The 24,503-nt window shown below is 54.9% G+C and overlaps 1 protein-coding gene across 2 annotated transcripts; it reads right to left on the minus strand.

Annotated features, from left to right (window-relative positions):
- Positions 1–3,206: 3,206 nt before the first annotated feature.
- Positions 3,207–24,135, minus strand: LOC144730301 (guanine nucleotide-binding protein subunit alpha-12-like). 2 transcript variants are annotated; one of them, XM_078611000.1, is made up of 3 exons: positions 23,462–24,135; positions 16,819–16,869; positions 3,207–3,804 (listed from the first exon to the last, which is right to left on the minus strand). In XM_078611000.1, exons 1-3 carry the CDS (start codon positions 24,125–24,127, stop codon positions 3,235–3,237), a joined length of 1,287 nt encoding a protein of 428 aa, XP_078467126.1. In that variant the 5' UTR covers positions 24,128–24,135; the 3' UTR covers positions 3,207–3,234. The 2 variants fall into 2 exon arrangements, with proteins under 2 accessions (XP_078467126.1, XP_078467125.1); XM_078610999.1 differs by having other exon boundaries at positions 23,459–24,135.
- Between the last annotated feature and the right edge of the window lie 368 nt (positions 24,136–24,503).

The raw sequence follows: 24,503 nt of genomic DNA on the forward strand, positions 1-24,503 counted from the left end.
TGTGGGGTGGGGTGTGGGGTGGGGCGGGGTCAACCGCATGGGCTGACAGCTGTGCCATCGGCGATCACGTGATTTCGTCGGGTGACCCCCGATTGTGTCGTATCACAGCGCGTCACAGCGCGCCCCACGTGACCCACGCGTCGTCACACGTGACGCCCGCGCCGCGACTCTGGCGATCGTCGACCGACAAAATACTAAATCTTGCGCTCGTGTCAACATTTTTCTCTATGAGTTACCCTCTACGCAAATGTAATTATCGTACCCTAATCACAATCATCATCGTCATCATTATTACATCAACTTGAAACGCTGCTCCGCCTTCGCTCTCGGGAGGAGGAGGAACCACAGACGAGCCGGGGAGGCAGCCAGGCAGGGAACCGACGCTGACGATAATTGCCCAAGCTCTGAGGTCCTCGACATATTGAGGTGTTACCGGCCAATGAATGGGTGCTGACATTACACACGGGAGGGAATCGGAGCGCCCGGACAAAACCTGCGCGGAACACGTGGGGGTCCCACGCTCTCGCTGCGACGCCTTCCCCTGACACAGTCAGGGCACGGGCTCACCCCCCCTTGACGCCAAACGGACAGGTAGATGGAACAGATGGAGACTAGTCCACACTTTGCTGCACCGCCTTATCCTGCCCAGCCGGTGTGTAGCTCCTCCTTGACGCATCACGGGAGGGAGATGGAACGGATGGAGATTATCTTCTTGGTTCTTTCGGTAAAGTCACGTAGAAGGGAAATAATAAAATAATAAAAATAAAACATTATAAAATAATTATCAGACTCTGTCTTCTCGATAGACCTGTTTTGCACCTGAGGACGGCTGCTTGCGTTGTGGCCGAAACGTCGTGAGAATAATTTTATTATGTTTTATTGTTATTATTGTATTTTTTCCATTCTACGTGACTTTACCGAAAGAACCAAGAAGATGAATCCCTGCAGTCACGGATGGAGATTAGTCCACACTTTGCTGTACCGCCTTATCCTGCCCAGCCGATGTGTAGCTCCTCCTTGACGCATCACGTGAGGGAGATGGAACGGATGGAGATTAGTCCACACTTTGCTGCACCGCCGTCTCCTGGCAGAGTCGGGCTACAGCTCCTCGTCACCCACCCACGGCTACCATCCCAGTGTGATTCACCAACCCCTCGCTCCTGCTGCCCACAATGCAGTGCCGGATTTACAGGCTGCTGCTGCCACGTGCAGCAGCGTAGCCGTAGCCGGGGGGGGGGGGGGGGGGGTGCGCCCTCTTAATCCGGGTGGCGCCGTGTCTGAAGGAAGTCCTGTGGGGGCCGTTCATAAATGACGTCACGCGATTTTGGACGATTTTTGACCCCCCCCCTCGTCACAAAAATTCAGACCCCCCCTCAAATGAGGTCACAAAGCTCTGCCCCCCCCCCAAATAAAACATGCTTCAAATCGCTTTAAACTATTGTCATTGTAGTGCGTATTTAATGTGGCGCTGCACTCTGATATTGTAGGAGAAAACATTTATTAAAAAGTATATTTAATTAAGGAGAACGTGTTGTCTATTTTTATTCAAAGTTGCGCATTTTGATGTGACGTCACATTTCTCAACCCCCCTCCCCCCCTCGTCACACATCGTCACAAATGTCTGACCCCCCCCCCCCCTCAGGTGCGTGACGTCATTTATGAACGGCCCCCTGTCGCGGTGTTCGTCACTCGCAGCGTCTCGTCCGCAGAGTCGGTGACGTTCGCCTCCTCGACACGTGGCAGGTCACCGGCGTTCCTGCAAGCGAGCCCGACTCTGCTGATGAGAGACTGAACGTCGAAACCGAGCCGGACGTTTCCTTGTGCTCGGCCAGTGTTCTTCGCTCGTTTTCAGAGGGGCAGCCACCTTCGCCGATAAGACATCGTCGGTGCGAGGGCTGCCACTACACCATTTGAAACCATTGGGGGGAGGGGGGGGTGGGTTTGACAGCAGCACGATGCTGCTGTGCGGGCCACGGAGAGAGGACTTCATCAGGGAGAGGATTTCATCAGGGAGAGAGGATTTCATCAGGGAGAGGGCTTCATCAGGGAGAGAGTTCGCAGTCGTTGTCGCTATTCTTCCTCCTTTTCCGTTGAAGGGGCGCAGACCAGTGGGGTTACTGCGCAGTCCAAAGCGTTGGGTTGAAATCGCACCACGTCTGTGGATTATATTTCAGTATCTCTGTGTGTCTCTGTATCTCTATGTGTGTCTCTATGTATCTCTGTGTGTCTATGTACCTCTATGTATCTCTATGTGTCTCTATGTATCTCTATCTGTCTCTATTTCTATGTGTCTCTATGTATCTCTATGTATCTATGTGTCTCTATGTGTCTCTCTGAGTCTCTATGTGTCTCTATGTGTCTCTATGTATCTCTATGTGTCTCTATGTGTCTCTATGGGTTTTCTCTATGGGTTTCTGTGTCTCTATGTGTCTCTATGGGTTTGCTCTATGGTTCGTTAGGGTTTCACAGCCGCAGTTGCACCACCGCCGTGTCTTGTGTCATTCATTCTCCGTTTGCGAAGGACACGTGCTCACAATCTCCCCACTCTCGCTCAAACGTCGTCGTCGTCATGAGCCGTGGTCAATCCACTGCTGGATGAAGTCCTCCCCAAGCCGCCTCCACCCTCACAGTTCCGCGATGAAACAAACCGCCCAGCAGCTGCACGCGAGCTGATTCCATTGCTCCATCTCCGTGGAGGACGATTTTCCTCCCTCCATCTCCCCCATCTTGTCGCCCATCACATCTGCAACCCGCTCTCCGCAATCTCCCATCACAATTCTAGCCCCATTTCCACACTCAACCTCTCATTACATCTCCCACCACATCACCAACTCGCTCTCCGCTCAATCTCTCATTACATCTCCCACCACATCGCCAACTCACTCTCCGCTCTCAACCCCCATCACATCTCTCGTCGCATGCCCGTTCACATCTCCAACGCCCTCTCCACTCAATCTCTAATCACATCTCTCATCGCGTCTGCAACTCCCCACTCCACTATCAATATCCCATGCCCCACATCTCCCATTAAACCTCCAACTCCCTCTCGACTCTCAAAGCCCCCCACAACATCTCTCATCGCATGCCCCGTCACATCTCCCATCGCGTCTGCGACCGCCTTTCCACTCTCAACCTCCCAATCACACCTCCCTACTCCGCCTCCCAAACCACATCTTCAACCCCCCCACCCCACAGCCCCCCCCCACGCCCCCCACCACCCCAATCCCCTCCGCGTCAGTTGAGCAGCAGCTGCTGGATGTTGTTCTGGATGATGGTGTCCCGCACGGCGTTGAACACCACCTTGATGTTCTCCGTGTCGATGGCCGTGGTGAAGTGGTGGAACAGGGGCTTCGTCGAGTCCCTCCTCTTCGCGCGGAAGCTGCGCACGAGGAACTCCTGGACGTCGCCAGGGCAGCGCGGGTCCCCGCGGAACTCGGGGAACGATTCTGCGATGCTCACGGTGGCGATCTTCTCGAGCAGGAGGTCCGTCTTGTTGAGGAAGAGCACCACGGACACGCCGGCGAAGAAGCGGTTGTTGACGATCGTGTCGAAGACGGCCATGGACTCGCGCAGACGGTTCGTGACGCCGTCCTCGGCCAGCGCCTGGTCGAACTCGCTGCACGAGGCGAGGAAGAGGATCGAGGTGACGCCCTCGAAGCACTGGAACCACTTGTGGCGCTCGGAGCGCTGGCCTCCCACGTCCACCATGCGGAAGGGCACGCCGCGGATCACGAACTCGTGCTCGACGATGCCCTTGGTGGCGCGTCGCGCAAGCAGGATGTCCTGGCGTGACGGCGTGTACAGCTGGGGGGGGCGGGGGGGCGGGGTGGGGGGGGGTTAGAGAATGTGGGTGGGAGACGTAACGATGATGTGGAACGTAATATCTGACTCGGCTCGGGCGTCTTGTAGAACAATCACGCGCCCCTACAACCACACGCCCCTACAACCACACGCCCCTACAACCACACGCCCCTACAACCACACGCCCCTACAACCACACACCCCTACAACCACACACCCCTACAACCACACACCCGTACAACCACACGCCCCTACAACCACACACTCCTACAACCACACACCCCTACAACCACACGCCCCTACAACCACACGCCCCGACAACCACACGCCCCTACAACCACACACTCCTACAACCACACGCCCCTACAACCACGCGCCCCTACAACCACACGCCCCTACAACCACACGCCCCTACAACCACACGCCCCTACAACCACACACCCCTACAACCACACACCCCTACAACCACACACCCCTACAACCACGCGCCCCTACAACCACACGCCCCTACAACCACACGCCCCTACAACCACACGCCCCTACAACCACACACCCCTACAACCACACGCCCCTACAACCACACACCCCTACAACCACACGCCCCTACAACCACACACCCCTACAACCACACACCCCTACAACCACACACCCCTACAACCACGCGCCCCTACAACCACACGCCCCTACAACCACACGCCCCTACAACCACACGCCCCTACAACCACACGCCCCTACAACCACACGCCCCTACAACCACACGCCCCGACAACCACGCGCCCCTACAACCACACGCCCCTACAACCACACGCCCCTACAACCACACGCCCCGACAACCACACGCCCCTACAACCACACACTCCTACAACCACACACCCCTACAACTACGCGCCCCTACAACCACACGCCCCTACAACCACGCGCCCCTACAACCACGCGCCCCTACAACCACACACCCCTACAACCACACGCCCCTACAACCACACGCCCCTACAACCACACACCCCTACAACCACACACCCCTACAACCACACACCCCTACAACCACACACCCCTACAACTACGCGCCCCTACAACCACACTCCCCTACAACTACGCGCCCCTACAACCACACACCCCTACAACCACACACCCCTACAACCACACACCCCTACAACCACACACCCCTACAACCACACGCCCCTACAACCACACACTCCTACAACCACACGCCCCTACAACTACGCGCCCCTACAACCACACGCCCCTACAACCACGCGCCCCTACAACCACGCGCCCCTACAACCACACGCCCCTACAACCACACGCCCCTACAACCACACGCCCCTACAACCACACGCCCCTACAACCACGCGCCCCTACAACCACGCGCCCCTACAACCACGCGCCCCTACAACCACACGCCCCTACAACCACACGCCCCTACAACCACATGCCCCTACAACCACGCGCCCCTACAACCACGCGCCCCTACAACCACACACCCCTACAACCACACACCCGTACAACCACACACCCCTACAACCACACACCCCTACAACCACACACCCCTACAACCACACACTCCTACAACCACACGCCCCTACAACCACACACCCCTACAACCACACGCCCCTACAACCACACACCCCTACAACCACACACCCCTACAACCACACGCCCCTACAACCACACACCCCTACAACCACACGCCCCTACAACCACACACCCCTACAACCACACGCCCCTACAACCACACACCCCTACAACCACACGCCCCTACAACCACACGCCCCTACAACCACACACACCCCTACAACCACACGCCCCTACAACCACGCGCCCCTACAACCACGCGCCCCTACAACCACACGCCCCTACAACCACACACCCCTACAACCACACGCCCCTACAACCACACACCCCTACAACCACGTGCCCCTACAACCACACACCCCTACAACCACACGCCCCTACAACCACACACCCCTACAACCACACACCCCTACAACCACACGCCCCTACAACCACACGCCCCTACAACCACACGCCCCTACAACCACACTCCCCTACAACCACACACCCCTACAACCACACACCCCTACAACCACACTCCCCTACAACCACACACCCCTACAACCACACACCCCTACAACCACACGCCCCTACAACCACACTCCCCTACAACCACACACCCCTACAACCACACGCCCCTACAACCACACTCCCCTACAACCACACACCCCTACAACCACACGCCCCTACAACCACACTCCCCTACAACCACACGCCCCTACAACCACACACCCCTACAACCACACGCCCCTACAACCACACGCCCCTACAACCACACACCCCTACAACCACACGCCCCTACAACCACACACCCCTACAACCACACACCCCTACAACCACGTGCCCCTACAACCACGCGCCCCTACAACCACACGCCCCTACAACCACACACCCCTACAACCACGTGCCCCTACAACCACACACCCCTACAACCACACGCCCCTACAACCACACACCCCTACAACCACACACCCCTACAACCACACACCCATACAACTAGACAACAACCAGACTACGACCACCCTCTGAATCCCTCCCCCGCCCTCCCTCCCTCTGCCCGCTGCAGCTGCCGCCGCCCACTATGAAAACAGACGCCGTGGCGAGGTCCCCCTGGTGCTGCAGACTCCTCCACCTCTCTGTCCTCATCTCTCCAAACGCAGAAGATCGTCTGGGGTCTGATGCTCCCCGACGAAGCTACTCATGGTCCACCCCTAAAGCGCATCCACTGCACAGACCATGGCAGCAGATGCGGGATAACCCCCGCTGGACGATGCACAAATGGAACATTGCAAAACAAGCATAACCCGTAAAAACAAAGTTTTTCACTCTAAATCCTTTATATGCGTGGCGGCTAGAGTCCTCTCGTCCTCTGGCTTGAGATGGCTGCCACCTATGGGTCAGATGATTGCATTGCACCATTAAGCAATTGGTAATTAAATACAATATTTTTGTCCTAAAAAGTGTAACATTTTCAGGAACATTAATTGTCACGCACAACGAGTCTGTGTGGAAAATGTCAGCTCGATTGGATCACGGGAAGTGGGTTAAAAAACGACCGAAAGATTTGCACGGTCGTAAGCAAGCAAGCAAGCGCGCAAGTGAACTTAATATAAAGGATTTAAAAAATACCTCTCGAGCAGCGGTGCAACCGTGGTCATCCAGAACAGAACGTGCGACGGATAACGACGCAATGCCCGATCCGCGAATGCGACGGAGACATCACAGCGGCGATACAACCCCGCCGCTTGCTCCCGACGCGGTTATCTGCTGGTTTGACCACCTGGATGTGACATCGTAGTCATTTCGATGTAAAGTTTTCGTGACTGCAGGGATTCATCTTCTTGGTTCTTTCGGTAAAGTCACGTAGAATGGAAATAATAAAATAATAAAAATAAAACATAATAAAATACATTTCGATTTAAAGCTTTCGTGACTGCAGGGATTCATCTTCTTGGTTCTTTCGGTAAAGTCACGTAAATAATAAAATAATAAAAATAGAACATAACAAAATACAATTCTCACGACGTTTCGGCCACAACGCAAGCAGCCGTCCTCAGGTGAAGACCAGGCCTGTCGGGGAGACACCTGATGACGGCTGCTTGCGTTGTGGCCGAAACGTCGTGAGAATTATTTTATTATGTTTTATTTTTATTATTTTATTATTTCCCTCCTACGTGACTTTACCGAAAGAACCAAGAAGATCGTAGTCTTTGCTCTGCGTCTACATCAGCCGCACAGAAGAAGACGCTCACTCTCAATCCCTTGCTGCCGCTTCTCCGTTCCCTTTTGCATCTTTGTCCTCCCATTCCCTCCGCTCTCTCTCTCTCCTCTTCTCTCTCTATTCCCCTTTCAGCGGGACATCGACTCCGCGACTCTGCTCACCCTCCCTCTCCGTGTGTTGAACTTCTGTCGCGCCGTAACGTAGCCAACCGCGCTCATCGGAGCTGCGGTGAGCACGGTTTGGCTACGTGCGGCGGCAATCTGCGCCCGTGGCCAGCGTCGACCTCCTTGAACCCAGAGATTTGCCGTAGAATTTAAAAAGCGACGTCGTTATCATCATCACATCCGGGCCCGCGGGCTGTACAGCCTTGAACCCAGAGATTTGCCGTCGAATTAAAAAAGCGACGTCGTTATTATCATCACATCCGGCACGCGGTAGTGGTGGACGTCTGAAGCGAAAAACAATTTCCCCGTCAATAATGTGATGATCAAAGTTTGGCGAGATACGACGCACCACTGCCACCACTACCACCACTGCCGCCACTGCCACCACTACCACCACTACCACCACTACCACGACTACCACAACTACCACCACTGCCACCACTATTACCACTACCACCACTGCCGCCACTGCCACCACTACCACCACTACCACGACTACCACAACTACCACCACTGCCACCACTACCACCACTACCACCACTACCACCACTACCACAACTACCACCACTGCCACCACTACCACCACTACCACCACTACCACCACTACCACGACTACCACCACTGCCACCACTACCACCACTACCACAACTGCCACCACTACCACCACTACCACGACTACCACCACTACCACCACTACCACAACTACCACCACTACCACGACAACCACCACTACCACCACTACCACCACTACCACAACTGCCACCACTGCCACCACTACCACCACTACCACGACTACCACCACTACCACCACTACCACCACTACCACCACTGCCACCACTACCACCACTACCACAACTGCCACCACTGCTACCACTGCCACCACTACCACCACTACCACCACTGCCACCACTACCACCACTACCACCACTACCACAACTACCACCACTGCCACCACTACCACCACTACCACCACTGCCACCACTGCCACCACAACCACCACTACCACCACTACCACGACTACCACCACTACCACAACTACCACCACTGCCACCACTACCACGACTACCACCACTACCACCACTGCCACCACTACCACCACTACCACCACTACCACAACTACCACTGCCACCACTACCACGACTACCACCACTACCACCACTACCACCACTACCACCACTGCCAGCACTACCACCACTACCACCACTGCCACCACTACCACCACTGCCACCACTACCACCACTACCACCACTACCACAACTACCACGACTACCACCACTACCACGACTACCACCACTACCACCACTACCACCACTACCACGACTACCACCACTACCACGACTACCACCACTACCACCACTACCACCACTACCACGACTACCACCACCACTACCACCACTGCCACGACTACCACCACTGCCACCACTACCACCACTACCACGACTACCACCACTACCACCACTGCCACCACTACCACCACTACCACGACTACCACCACTGCCACCACTACCACCACTACCACGACTACCACCACTACCACAACTACCACCACTACCCCCACTACCACAACTACCATCACTGCCACCACTACCACCACTACCACGACTACCACCACTACCACCACTACCACCACCACTACCACCACTGCCACGACTACCACCACTACCACCACTACCACGACTACCACCACTACCACCACTACCACGACTACCACCACTACCACCACTACCACCACCACTACCACCACTGCCACGACTACCACCACTACCACCACTACCACCACTACCACGACTACCACCACTGCCACGACTACCACCACTACCACCACTACCACGACTACCACGACTACCACCACTGCCACGACTACCACCACTACCACCACTACCACGACTACCACCACTACCACCACTACCACGACTACCACCACTACCACAACTGCCACCACTGCCACCACTACCACGACTACCACCACTACCACCACTACCACCACTACCACGACTACCACCACTGCCACCACTGCCACCACTGCCACCACTACCACCACCACTACCACCACTACCACGACTACCACCACTACCACGACTACCACCACTACCACAACTGCCACCACTGCTACCACTGCCACCACTACCACGACTACCACCACTACCACCACTACCACCACTGCCACCACTACCACCACTACCACCACTGCCACCACTACCACCACTACCACCACAACTACCACGACTACCACCACTACCACCACTACCACCACTGCCACCACTACCACCAGTACCACGACTACCACCACTACCACCAGTACCACGACTACCACGACTATCACCACTACCACGACTACCACCACTACCACCACTACCACAACTACCACCACTGCCACCACTACCAAGACTACCACCACTACCACCACTACCACGACTACCACCACTACCACCACTGCCACCACTACCACCACTACCACAACTACCACCACTGCCACCACTACCACCACTACCACGACTACCACCACTGCCACCACTACCACCACTACCACGACTACCACCACTGCCACCACTACCACCACTACCACCACTACCACAACTGCCACCAATGCCACCACTACCACCACTACCACCACTACCACGACTACCACCACTACCACCACTACCACGACTACCACCACTGCCACCACTACCACCACTACCACCACTACCACAACTGCCACCACTACCACCACTACCACGACTACCACGACTACCACCACTACCACCACTACCACGACTACCACCACTGCCACCACTACCACCACTACCACAACTACCACCACTGCCACCACTACCACCACTACCACCACTGCCACCACTACCACCACTACCACGACTACCACCACTGCCACCACTACCACCACTACCACCACTACCACAACTGCCACCACTGCCACAACTACCACCACTACCACCACTGCCACCACTACCACCACTACCACGACTACCACCACTGCCACCACTACCACCACTACCACAACTGCCACCACTGCTACCACTGCCACCACTACCACGACTACCACCACTACCACAACTGCCACCACTACCACCACTACCACGACTACCACCACTACCACCACTACCACCACTGCCACCACTACCACCACTACCACCACTGCCACGACTACCACCACTACCACCACTACCACCACTACCACGACTACCACCACTGCCACAACTACCACCACTACCACCACTGCCACCACTACCACCACAACCACCACTACCACGACTGCCACCACTGCCACCACTGCCACCACTACCACCACTACCACGACTACCACGACTACCACCACTACCACCACTAACACGACTACCACCACTGCCACCACTACCACCACTGCCACCACTGCCACCACTACCACCACTACCACGACTACCACCACTACCACCACTGCCACCACTACCACCACTACCACCACTGCCACCACTACCACCACTGCCACCACTACCACCACTACCACGACTACCACTACTACCACCACTGCCACCACTGCCACCACTACCACGACTACCACCACTGCCACCACTGCCACCCCTACCACGACTACCACGACTACCACCACTACCACCACTACCACGACTACCACCACTACCACCACTACCACCACTGCCACCACTACCACGACTACCACGACTACCACCACTACCACCACCACTACCACCACTGCCACGACTACCACCACTGCCACCACTACCACGACTACCACCACTACCACCACTACCACCACCACTACCACCACTGCCACGACTACCACCACTACCACCACTACCACCACCACTACCACCACTACCACCACTACCACGACTACCACCACCACTACCACCACTACCACCACCACTACCACCACTACCACCACCACTACCACCACTGCCACGACTACCACCACTACCACCACTGCCACGACTACCACCACTACCATCACTACCACCACTACCACGACTACCACCACTGCCACAACTACCACCACTACCACCACTGCCACCACTACCACCACTGCCACCACTACCACCACAACCACCACTACCACGACTACCACCACTGCCACCACTGCCACCACTGCCACCACTACCACGACTACCACCACTACCACCACTACCACGACTACCACCACTGCCACCACTACCACCACTACCACCACTGCCACCACTACCACCACTACCACGACTACCACCACTACCACCACTGCCACCACTACCACCACTACCACAACTACCACCACTACCCCCACTACCACAACTACCATCACTGCCACCACTACCACCACTACCACCACTGCCACCACTACCACCACTACCACGACTACCACCACTACCACCACTGCCACCACTGCCACCACTACCACGACTACCACGACTACCACCACTGCCACCACTGCCACCACTACCACGACTACCACCACTACCACCACTACCACCACTGCCACGACTACCACCACTACCACGACTACCACCACTACCACCACTACCACCACCACTACCACCACCACTACCACCACTACCACGACTACCACCACTACCACCACTACCACCACCACTACCACCACTGCCACGACTACCACCACTACCACGACTACCACCACTACCACAACTACCACCACCACTACCACCACTACCACCACTACCACGACTACCACCACTACCACCACTACCACCACCACTACCACCACTACCACCACTACCACGACTACCACCACTACCACCACTACCACCACCACTACCACCACTACCACCACTACCACGACTACCACCACTACCACCACTACCACCACCACTACCACCACTACCACCACTACCACCACCACTACCACCACTACCACGACTATCACGACTACGCACAGCGACGCGGCGGGACAAATAACGGAGGGTCAAGCCGCCGCGTCACCGCATCACTCCGCGTGCTGCGTCCATACCTGTCAAGCCCTCATCAGTGCCCGCTACCTTATTGCACACAAACTCAGACCGTAGTGGTCACCCCGTGCCCCTTGTGAACCGCTACGTTCATCCTACAGAGTCCCATCACAAGGGAGAAACACAAAAACACAATTTTAGTTGCCCGCATTGAAACGTCTGTACGCCCGTATGGACCTGAAAACTCAATTTCCGTGCACAAGAGAATACGGGGAGGTAAACCGTCTGGGTTTGACAGCGATGCGTATCACTACACCAGCCTCAGCCCAAGAAAGTAGTTCGTCGTCGACCGCTCAGAAACGGCGTTATAACGAGGCGCACGTCATAACGGGACGCGCGTTCCACGTTGCGTGCAGTGTTCCCGAATGAAAGAAGCGCGTTCTAGCGAAAAACGCGCTGCAAGTGTGAACACCACGCGTTAAGCGAGGAACCCCCACCGTCTTGCCGTAGAATTCAAGAGACTCATCATCATCATCATCACCATCACATCTGAGCTCGCCCAAGAAAGTAGTTCGTCGTCGACCGCTCAGAAACGGCGTTATGCTGCATGCTGTATGATGCATGCTGCATGCTGTATGCTGCATGCTGCATACAGCATGCTGCATGCAGTATGCAGCATGCTGCATACTGCATGCTGAATGATGCATGCTGCATACTGCATGCTGTATGCTGCATGCTGCATGCTGCATACAGCATGCTGTATGCTGCATGCTGTATGATGCATGCTGCATACAGCATGCTGTATGCTGCATGCTGTATGATGCATGCTGCATACTGCATGCTGTATGCTGCATGCTGTATGATGCATGCTGCATACTGCATGCTGTATGCTGCATGCTGTATGATGCATGCTGCATACTGCATGCTGCATGCTGTATGATGCATGCTGCATGCTGTATGCTGCATACAGCATGCTGCATACAGCATGCAGTATGCTGCATGCTGTATACTGCATGCTGCATACAGCATACTGCATGCTGTATACTGCATGCTGCATACAGCATGCTGTATACTGCATGCTGCATACAGCATACTGCATGCTGCATACAGCATGCGGTATGCTGCATGCTGTATACTGCATGCTGCATACAGCATGCAGTATGCTGCATGCTGTATACTGCATGCTGCATACAGCATGCTGTATACTGCATGCTGCATACAGCATGCAGTATGCTGCATGCTGTATACTGCATGCTGCATACAGCATGCAGTATGCTGCATGCTGTATACTGCATGCTGCATACAGCATGCTGTATACTGCATGCTGCATACAGCATACTGCATGCTGCATACAGCATGCTGTATACTGCATGCTGCATACAGCATACTGCATGCTGCATACAGCATGCTGTATACTGCATGCTGCATACAGCATACTGCATGCTGCATACAGCATGCTGTATGCAGCATGCAGTATACAGCATGCTGCATACAGCATGCTGTATACTGCATGCTGCATACAGCATACTGCATGCTGCATACAGCATGCAGTATGCTGCATGCTGTATACTGCATGCTGCATACAGCATACTGCATGCTGCATACAGCATGCTGTATGCTGCATGCTGCATACTGCATACTGCATACAGCATGCATCATACAGCATGCTGCATGCTGTATGATGCATACAGCATGCAGCATGCTGTATGCTGCATGCTGTATGCTGCATGCTGCATGCTGCACACCGCTGCTTGCGGTGGAGGGGGTGGTGAGGTTTGGCCCCCCCCCCACCTCACCCCAACCTCATCTCCCCCCCACCTCACCCCAAACTCATCCCCACCACCACCACCACCTCACCCAAACCCACGCACGGCCCCGTCCGGTGCCTCTATCACAGGAAGCCCCCACCGGTTGTGCTGGAGCGCGATAACAAAAACCAGCGGCCACGTGGGGCGAATTACCCCCCCCCCACCCCTCTCTCTCTCTCAACGACTCACCCACAGCTTCTTGGTTCTTTCGGTAAAGTCACGTAGAATGGAAATAATACAATAATAATAAAAAAATAATAAAATAATTCTCACGACGTTTCGGCCACAACGCAAGTAGCCGTCCTCAGGTGGAGAACAGATCTGTCGAGGAGACAGCGTCATTCAGGTCTGTCGAGGAGACAGACCTGTTCTCCACCTGAGGACGGCTGCTTGCGTTGTGGCCGAAACGTCGTGAGAATTATCTTATTTTGTTTTATTTTTATTATTTTATTATTTCCATTCTACGTGACTTTACCTAAAGAACCAAGAAGATGAATCCCTGCAGTCACGAAAGCTTTAAATGGACTCACCCACACTCACCACTCTCACGCGCCAATGCTGTCCGCTGCTAATTGGTGAGCAGCGATTTGATTAGCTCACCGGTGACGTCTGACCAACTCACCACCATCCCCCCCCCACACACCAACTACCGTCCCCCCGAACCGACTCACAAAGACAAAGATCCCCCGTATAGGCTGCCTTCTGGAACAGGGCTGTTGGGGGCAAAGTGCTGCTTTAGCGGAGTAGCAACAGCAGCAGCAGCAGCTACGGAAGGCCGGCACGCCACGCCCGGCCGCCTTTGTCTCCCTCGTGACGATGCTTACTACACACCGCACCAGGTACTCATTTGAGGCCGAGTCGATCTAGGGGAGGCCCAGAACGGGTTCAAATAATCGTCAGCGGTGTTGGCCGTGAGCGGGAATCGAACTCGGGTTGCCGGGTTCATAGCGCAGCGCGCTAACCGCTACACCACCACTCCCCACTCACACAACCACACACCCCTACAACCACACACCCCTACCAACCACACACCCCTACAACTACACCTGGGACGTGCGGTAAGGGGAGGCAGGGGAGGCAGAGCCTTACCTGTCATACTCCAATGCAAACAGCTGTTACGAAAAGTAAAAAAAAAGAATTATCAAATGAAATAAATACTAAGATTTTCCACTGATCTGTGTTATAAATGTCATTTCTGTACGATTCCAATAATTTTTATGGTAAAAATCGCCAAATTTGCGGAGCTCCGCTGCAAACACAGGGAGAGACGAGAGGTGAGGCAGCGACGAGCTCAGCCTCCCCTCTGATTGCGCAACCCCTCAGTAACTGGATGGAGCGTGGGCAATAAGCGCATGCCTGTTACTATCTCAGTGTTTCAACCAATGTAATGTTTGTCGACCCCTTCATTTCATGTCCTCGCCTTCCATACTCCAGGTAACTTATTTCACACATGTGTATAAAGATATTTAGGCTCGCTGGTCTCGTCATAAAACTGCAATGAAAAAGCACCAGGGGAGGCAGCGATCACATCTGCCTCACTGAGGGGGATGTGTCTAACACGCCCCCTCAGTGAGGACACGCCCCCTCAGTGAGGACACGCCCCTCAGCGGACACGCCCCCCTCAGTGAAACACGCCCCCTCAGTGAAGACACACCCCCCTCAGTGAAGACACACCCCCCTCAGTGAAGACACATCCCCTCAGTGAAGACACGCCCCCTCAGTGAAGACACGCCCCCTCAGCGAGACCACGCCCCCTAAGTGAGGACACGCCCCCTCAGCGAGGACACGCCCCCTCAGTGAAGACACGCCCCCTCAGTGAAGACACGCCCCCTCAGTGAAGACACGCCCCCTCAGTGAAGACACCCCCCTCAGTGAAGACACACCCCCCTCAGTGAGGACACGCCCCCTCAGTAAAGACACACCCCCCTCAGTGAAGACACACCCCCTCAGTGAAGACACACCCCCCTCAGTGAAGACACGCCCCCTCAGTGAGGACACGCCCCCTCGGCGAGGACACGCCCCCTCAGTGAAGACACGCCCCCTCAGTGAGGACACGCCCCCCATCAGTGTGTGAATCTGGCTCCGACACTAGCCAATGCCTCCCTAGCCATTGACCTCACCGCACGTCACTGAACCACACCCCCCTAACAACCACACCCCCCTAACAACCACACCCCCCTAACAACCACACCCCCCTAACAACCACACCCCCCTAACAACCACACCCCCCTAACAACCACACCCCCCTAACAACCACACACCCCGACAATTCTAGCCTGCCCCACCCCTGTGCCACCCTCCGGCACGTGACCCCTGCGGGGTGACACCGCCAGCGGAGTGGCACCGCCTGCGCACTCCGCTAGAGGTCTTCCGCGCGGAGCACCGCCGACTCCCAAACTCACCGGCTCAGAGATGCGCTCCAGGTTGTCGAGGAAGAATTTCAGGGACTCTGCCTGCAACGTAAACAAGACCACCACCACCATCATTGCCGTTGTAGCCATCACAATTCCTCAATCGTCATCATTAGTATCATCATCATCATCGCCGCATGTTGAGCAGGGTGACTATAGCTAGCATCAAATGAACTTGAACTTGAATCATCCATTATCATCATCATCACCAGCAGCATTGTTCAGGTTCTCAACGAGCGAGACGATACATACGAGACAATACAAACGAGAGAGACAATACAAACGAGACAGACAATACAAACGAGACAATACAAATGAGACACTGCATACGAGACAATACAAACCAGACAGACAATAGTAAAGATACACACAGAAATTGGACAGACAATAGATATGAGACAGACAATACAAACGACAGAGACAATAGTAATGAGACAGACTATGTATGTTTGTATGTAAGTTGAACTTCTTTCGCACCGTACGTAGCTAACCGTGCTAATCGGAGATGCAGGGGAAGGACAACAAACTAAACACGAAAAGCAGTTCTAAAGAAATACATTTTCCCTCTAGATGATTTAAAAGTGCAAAGCTCCAGTGGCTTCCGAACATCGGAAGGAAGAGCGTTCCAGACAGCCACAGAACCGCATCTGAAAGTGCCGCGCGGTGATGCGGTGAGCTCCGTCGTTGTGCGATGGCCGAGCCAAAATCCGCCCAGTGCCAGATTATCCTCGTAGCACAAGTAGCTACACGTGTAGTAGCTTGTGCAGCTACTACATGTAGTAGCAGCTACTACATGTAGTAGTAGCTGCTATTAGCTGCTACTACTACATGTAGTAGCTGCTACTACCACCCAGCCCCACCCCTCCCACCCCCCACCCAGCCCCACCCTCCCCACCCAGCCCAGCCCCACCCCACCCTCCCCACCCAGCCCGTCCCCACCCTCCCCTCTCCACCCAGCCCCACCCCGCCACTTTTTTTGATGCACGACGGACGGACACAATAATCCCCTGTGGACTGGTGGAACCAGGTGGTTCCTACCAGTATAAAAGGTTTGACCCTTTCTGGCAATGACACAGGAGGTGTTAAGATGTTAAAACACCAAAACCGAAACCCTTTGCAAGGAATCATGTCACTGCGTTAACAACACACGGTGCTTGTGATGAACACGCAGCGTCTCGTCCGCAGAGTCGGTGGCGTTCGCCTCCTCGACACGTGGCAGGTCACCGGCGTTGTTTCAAGCGAGCCCGACTCTGCTGATGAGAGACTGAATGTCGAAACCGAGCCGGAAGTTTCCTTGTGCTCGGCCAGTGTTCTTCGCTCATTTTCAGAGTGGCAGCCACTTTCGCCGCACCTTTTGAAACCACTGTGGGGTTTGACAGCAGCACGATCATGATGGGGTGGGGTGGAGGGGGAGGGGTGTTTTCACTCTGTGTAATGTCGAGGGCCGCACTCAAGACCACCCAGGGGCCCGGCAATGGGCCACGCAGCCTCGCAACGAAGAACACCGCATTAAGCCAACGTTGCCGGCCGATAGGATGCGTACAGAAATAATCATTAATTCATTCTCTTAGGTTTTTTCGGTAAAGTCACTTAGGTAAAAAATGTAAAATTAATAAAAGTGAAGTAAAATAAAAATCACGACGTTTCGGAGGCAACACAAGCCTCCGTCTTCAGGTGGAACCGTCACAGCACGATTGCTGTATCAAGTAACCTACGTGACTTTACCGAAAAAACCTAAGAACATGAATCCTTGCAGTCACGAAAGCTTCAAATCTAGAATTAATTCATTCGTTTTATGTTGGGGGACAAATAGGAGGTGTATTATCCACTTGATAATGTCGGCTCTGTGAAGCCAATAGGGCCGATGTCGAGGCAGGACAGGGCGGTGGTCCTGCCCGCATTTGTTTTCATCTCAAAATGCGGACGATTGTTGTGGGGTGGGGAGGGTGGTGGGGAGGGTGGCGGGGGGGTGGTGGGGAGGGTGGGTCATGTCATGTTGCAGAGGGGGGCACGTGGTGGTGGTGGCGGGGTGGTGGTGGAGGGGGGGGGTAGCATTATTAATGCATAGCGCCGAGGAGCAAGCAATGCGGCGAGAGAGGAGATGGAGTGGAGATTGCGAGGAGCACAGCGGATGAACCCAAGGTCGTTATTGAGAGGGCGCGGCACCACCACTGTATATGTCCGCCTTAAATATGCATGAGCTGCGCCTCCGAATCATCACCTCGCAGGCTAAGCCGGCGCATGCCCTGGTAAGCCAAGCCAGGGTGGGACGATTCACTAACCCTCTCCCCAGAGGTCGCACACGGGTTTTGATTCCTTACCCGTACCCGGCCGCACCAGGGTCGCAAACGGGTACCCGTACCCGGCCGGGTACGGGTAGCCGGGTATCGGGTAGGGTACGGGTATCGGGTACCCGGTTGCGACCTCTGCCTCTCCCCGTAACATCACCTTACCCTTCTCACGCCGACCACTCTCCGATGGGTCACTGCGCGATTCGAAAATGTATTTTGTCCCAAAATTTCAGGAATCGATTCGCTCTTGAAGTGACCAGCAGATGCCTCGGAGGTCACGGCGCCGTCGACGCGAACCTCCCACGGGGTTCGAATCCGGATTCCAGCCGCTGCCTGCGGTTACACCGGGTTTCTCAAGAGCACAGCGAGTTGAGGGACTCAGCCTGGTCACCAGTAGCTCGCGTCGAGACCTACAGACTTACGTAGATGTACATAGATCGACCGAGCGACCCAGGCCATTAACAGACTCTCACAGACCGAGCTGCGGTTGAAGCGGCTTCTTAAGAGTCGAGCGAGTTCGATGGTCCAAGCCTGGTCGCCGATAAAGGCACAGATGATAGAAACACCATCTCGTTAAATTTCGATTTAAAGTTTCTTTCGTGACTGCAGGGATTAATCTTCTTGGTTCTTTCGGTAAAGTCACGTAGAAGGGAAATAATAAAATAAGAATAATACATTTTTTTCTTTTCTTTTTATTATTTTCCTTCTACGTGACTTTACCGAAAGAACCAAGAAGACCATCCCGTTACATCTTATTGGTTCTTTCGGTAAAGTCACGTAGAAGGGAAATAATAAAATAATAATAAAATTTTCTTTTATTATTTCCCTTCTACGTAAAGCCACGTAGAAGGGAAATAATAAAAAAGGTTTTATTTTTATTATTTTCTTATTTCCCTTCTACGTTACTTTACCGAAAGAACCAAAAAGACCATCCCGTTACATTCGGCGTCGAGGTTCACGTACGCCCCATTACAAAAGGCTGACTGACAGCCAGCGCCAGGGAGTGTGTGGGGGGTGAAAATTGCTGCCCCCCCACCCCCTTAATTGATTTTTAATGGATCTCAGAAGCGACATTCTCTCGTCTGCGAGCCGGTCCTAAAGGATCGCGTCGCTGCTGCGGATGCTCAACAAATAAGTCGCCGTCACCGCCTCGACATTTTCTTGGTTCTTTCGGTAAAGTCACGTAGAAGGAAAATAATAAAATAATAAAAATAAAACATAATAAAATCATTCTCACGACGTTTCGGCCACAACGCAAGCAGCCGTCTTCAGGTGGAGAACAGGTCTGTCAAGTAGACAGAGTCTGAATTCAGACTCTGTCTACTTGACAGACTGTCTACTTGACAGACCTGTTCTCCACCTGAAGACGGCTGCTTGCGTGGTGGCCGAAACGTCGTGAGAATGATTTAATGTTTCATTTTTATTATTTTATTATTTTCCTTCTACGTGACTTTACCGAAAGAACCAAGAAGATGAATCCCTGCAGTCACGAAAGCTTTACATCGAAATTCGCCTCGACATTGTTTGGGGAAATGTCCTCCTCTTTTAGTCGGCATTCAAGTCTGCAGCCATGAAGTTACTGGCCCCCCTCTCCCAGTGCTGGATTATCCTCGTAGCAAAAGCAGCTACATATGTAGACGCTACATGTGTAGTAGCTACGGGCCCCGCACTTTCAAGGGCCCCGCGCTAAATGCTTTCAAGCTATCAATTCCGGTTCAGTGATTCTGCACTTGCTCTATTACTATAGTACTATACCGCCTTCAACTTTTATGAACAACTGGGTGTTTAAGGCTAGCGATTTGTCGTATTGTCTGGCTGTATAGTAAATTTAAAAAATACAATTACTTTACTATGCAAGTAAAACATGTATGTTTTAATATTTACGTGTTTTTTTTATTTAGGGCCCCTTTATAACAACATATACTAGAGGCTCCACACTAGCTTCGTCTGGCACCCCCCACCCCTCCCCCGGGCCGCTACCCCGCCACCCCCACCCCGGCCCATAGGACTGAGGAATTTCTCCCACTGCCTGGCTGGAGCGTGGAGATGATGGAGTTGACCCGCGTTACGTTGCCCGTGGTGGACCTTGCCAACGTCTCATCTTCGCAGGGAGACAAAGTGCTAATAGAGAAAACGGTGATGAATATGAAACAACAACAACAACACCACGCTGAACCGAACCTCGGAGGTCAATGCGATGTAAATGTAAACTTGCGCGTTGCGGCGAGAGGTGCACAGGGCAAAGGCGCAGCTCTGCAACTGCGCGCTCACGCTACCGCTAGCAGAAGAGTTCCCACTCTGACGGAGCATCACTGAGCCTTCTCCCCTGGCCTCCAGGGGGTATTTGGCCTCCTCTTCCATCCACCACGCCGGGCCGGAGAGCATCCCCATCCTAGATTTGAAGCTTTCGTGACTGCAAGGATTCATACTCTTAGTTCTTTCGGTAAAGTCACGTAGGTAGAAAATGAAATGAAAATTTATAAAAATAAAACAATAAAAATCACGACGTTTCGGAGGCAACACAAGCTTCCGTCGTGATTTTTATTGTTTTTTTTAAATTAATTTTAATTTCATTTTTTTACCTACGTGACTTTACCGAAAGAACTAAGAGTATATATAAGCATGCCCGTCGTTTTCGGCAAACCGCGACGGGAGATCGACTCGGATCCAGGTCCACACCACCGAGAACCCATTCCTGTTGTGCTCCCCCCCCCTCCACCCCCCACACCTTCCGATGAGGACGGTCGACTACGTATGGTGCGCAAGAAGTTCGACCTACATACATATGTACGAAGTGTGCAGTGTGTGTGTGTTCTGATGGGGAGGGGGGGAGAGCGGTTGTCGGTGATGTGATTCGAATGCAAATTCGCAAGGAGCACACCGCGCGTGCAGTCGAGCAGTGGAGAAGATCCGCGCCTGCCATAGCTCAGGAGGGAGGGGGGGGGGGGTTGATGGACCACGCCGAGACCGGGAGCGAACCGCCGACGCAACAGCGATGTGCGCGTCGATTGCGCTCGTTCAGACGGCACGGAGGCCGATTCATTTCCCAGTCCACTGCTGGTCGTTGCTATTTCACCAAACTTTCACCACGCCGCTCGGTGCGGGTGTGGTGAAGGGCCCGGGGGAGTACAGACGCGGACGCATAGAAGTATGGTACAACACTGGATTGTTGCTACACTGCCCGCATGCGATGGGTACCCTGTTTTTGCACAGGTGGTCACCCACCCAAGCACTGAGCAGGCTCAAAGCTGCTTAGCTTGCAAACACTCATCCAGTCGTTGCCTACCTTGTAGGCTGCTCTCGCTGTTAGCGAGCACCTATCACTTGCAAGCAGACACACTCACGGGGGCACACAGGTACACGTCTGTGTACACACTCACGTATGCGATCACACACACATACATGCTACCGGCAAATACACACATTAGACCTTCACGGAGCCTCACAGACCCTCACAGACACCCACAGGACACCACAGACACCCACAGACACCCACAGGACACCCACAGACACCCACAGGACACCCACAGACACCCACTGGACACCCACAGGACACCCACAGGACACCCACAGACACCACCACTGGACACCCACAGGACACCCACAGACACCCACAGACACCCACAGGACACCCACAGGACACCCACAGACACCCAGAGGACACCCACAGGACACCCACAGGACACCCACAGGACACCCACAGACACCCACAGGACACCACCACCACAGACACCCACAGACACCCACAGGACACCCACAGGACACCCACAGGACACCCACAGGACACCCACAGACACCCACAGACACCCACAGGACACCCACAGACCACCACAGACACCCACAGGACACCCACAGACACCCACAGGACACCCACAGACACCCACAGGACACCCACAGGACACCCACAGGACACCCACAGACACCCACAGGACACCCACAGGACACCCACAGACACCACCACTGGACACCCACAGGACACCCACAGACACCCACAGGACACCCACAGGACACCCACAGACACCCAGAGGACACCCACAGGACACCCACAGGACACCCACAGGACACCACCACCACAGACACCCACAGACACCCACAGACACCCACAGGACACCCACAGACACCCACAGGACACCCACAGGACACCCACAGACACCCACAGGACACCCACAGACCACCACAGACACCCACAGGACACCCACAGGACACCACCAGACACCCACAGACACCACCACAGACCCCCACAGGACACCCACAGGACACCACCACAGACACCCACAGACCCCCTCTCCCCCGGGGACAGACCCCCCAGGCGACCCCCCCCCCTCCACCCCCGCACGCACCACCTGGAACTCCCTGCGCCTGTCCCACGTGTCCTGTATGCCTCGATCTCTCCACAGCTGCTGCATGGCCGGCACCAGTCGCGAGAAGGCGTCTTGGGTGGTGGCCAGTGCCATCCCCTCGGCGTCGTCTCCATCGGCACTATCGCAGGCAGCGCCGCAAATCTCCCCCGACCCGGGTTCGCGTCCGGACACAGCCGCGTCCCCTTGCCGGCAAATCCGAGGCTCCAGCACAGCGTCGAGCTCGTGCAGGAATCGCGCGGCCACCGCTTGGCTCCGGCTCTCGCTCCACGGCAGACACAGCCGCTCCCTCGCCTCCACGAGGGCTCTGACGCCGCCGAGCGCGTTCGCGCGCACGGCGGAGCGAAACTCGCGCAGCGCGGGCGCTTGGAAGTCGCCGCCGTGGATGATCCTCATCTGCTTGAGGAATGTGCTCTTGCCGCTCTCGCCGGCTCCCAGCAGGAGGACCTTGACGAGGCGTCTCGTCGCGCGCCGCTCGTGGGCTATGGACGCGTCGATTTGCCTGCTGCGCCGCGCCTGCTCCATCTCGCCGCGGGACAGGCAGCAGCAGGAGCAGCAGCAGCGGGAGCGACGCGGCAGGCAGCAGCAGCAGTGGCGGCAGAGGAAGAGGAACAGCGACGCGGCGGCGGTGGACGCGCGCTGCCCCGACATCGCCTTTGCGATGATGATGATGATGGTGGTGGTGTTGTTGTTGATGGTGGTGGTGGTGGTGATGATGGTGGTGGTGGAGTTCCCACTTCCCCCCCCCCCACCCGCCTACTGGGGACGGGCGCGTGGTTTGGAGATAGTGCGGTGTGTGTGTATTGTGTGTGTGTTGGGGTAGTCTCTTAAGGCTATACGGGGGATCTTTGTCTTGTGTGTGTGTGAGAGAGAGTGTGAGATTGCGCGCGTGCGCGCGTGCGCACGGTTAATGGATGTTGTTGTGGGTGAGTGAGCAGGTGTGTAGGTGTGTGTGTGTGTAGGTGTGTGCGCGTGTGTAGGTGTGTGTGCGTGTAGGTGTTTGCGTGTTGGGTGCGTGTGTGTAGGT

The sequence above is a fragment of the Lampetra planeri genome, chromosome 35 (genome assembly GCF_965212315.1).
Source record: "Lampetra planeri chromosome 35, kcLamPlan1.2.h2, whole genome shotgun sequence".
Classification (NCBI taxonomy): domain Eukaryota; kingdom Metazoa; phylum Chordata; class Hyperoartia; order Petromyzontiformes; family Petromyzontidae; genus Lampetra; species Lampetra planeri.

Bases quoted from the DNA above. Each gene is read 5' to 3' on its own strand.
- LOC144730301 (XM_078610999.1), bottom strand. From the start codon at position 24,127: ATGTCGGGGCAGCGCGCGTCCACCGCCGCCGCGTCGCTGTTCCTCTTC. The intron at 16,870-23,458 runs GTGCGTGCGGGG...TTTACGTTGCAG, and splicing joins GGCGCAGGGAGTTCCAGGTG to GCAGAGTCCCTGAAATTCTT. The intron at 3,805-16,818 runs GTGAGTTTGGGA...CGCCCCCCCCAG, and splicing joins TGGAGCGCATCTCTGAGCCG to CTGTACACGCCGTCACGCCA.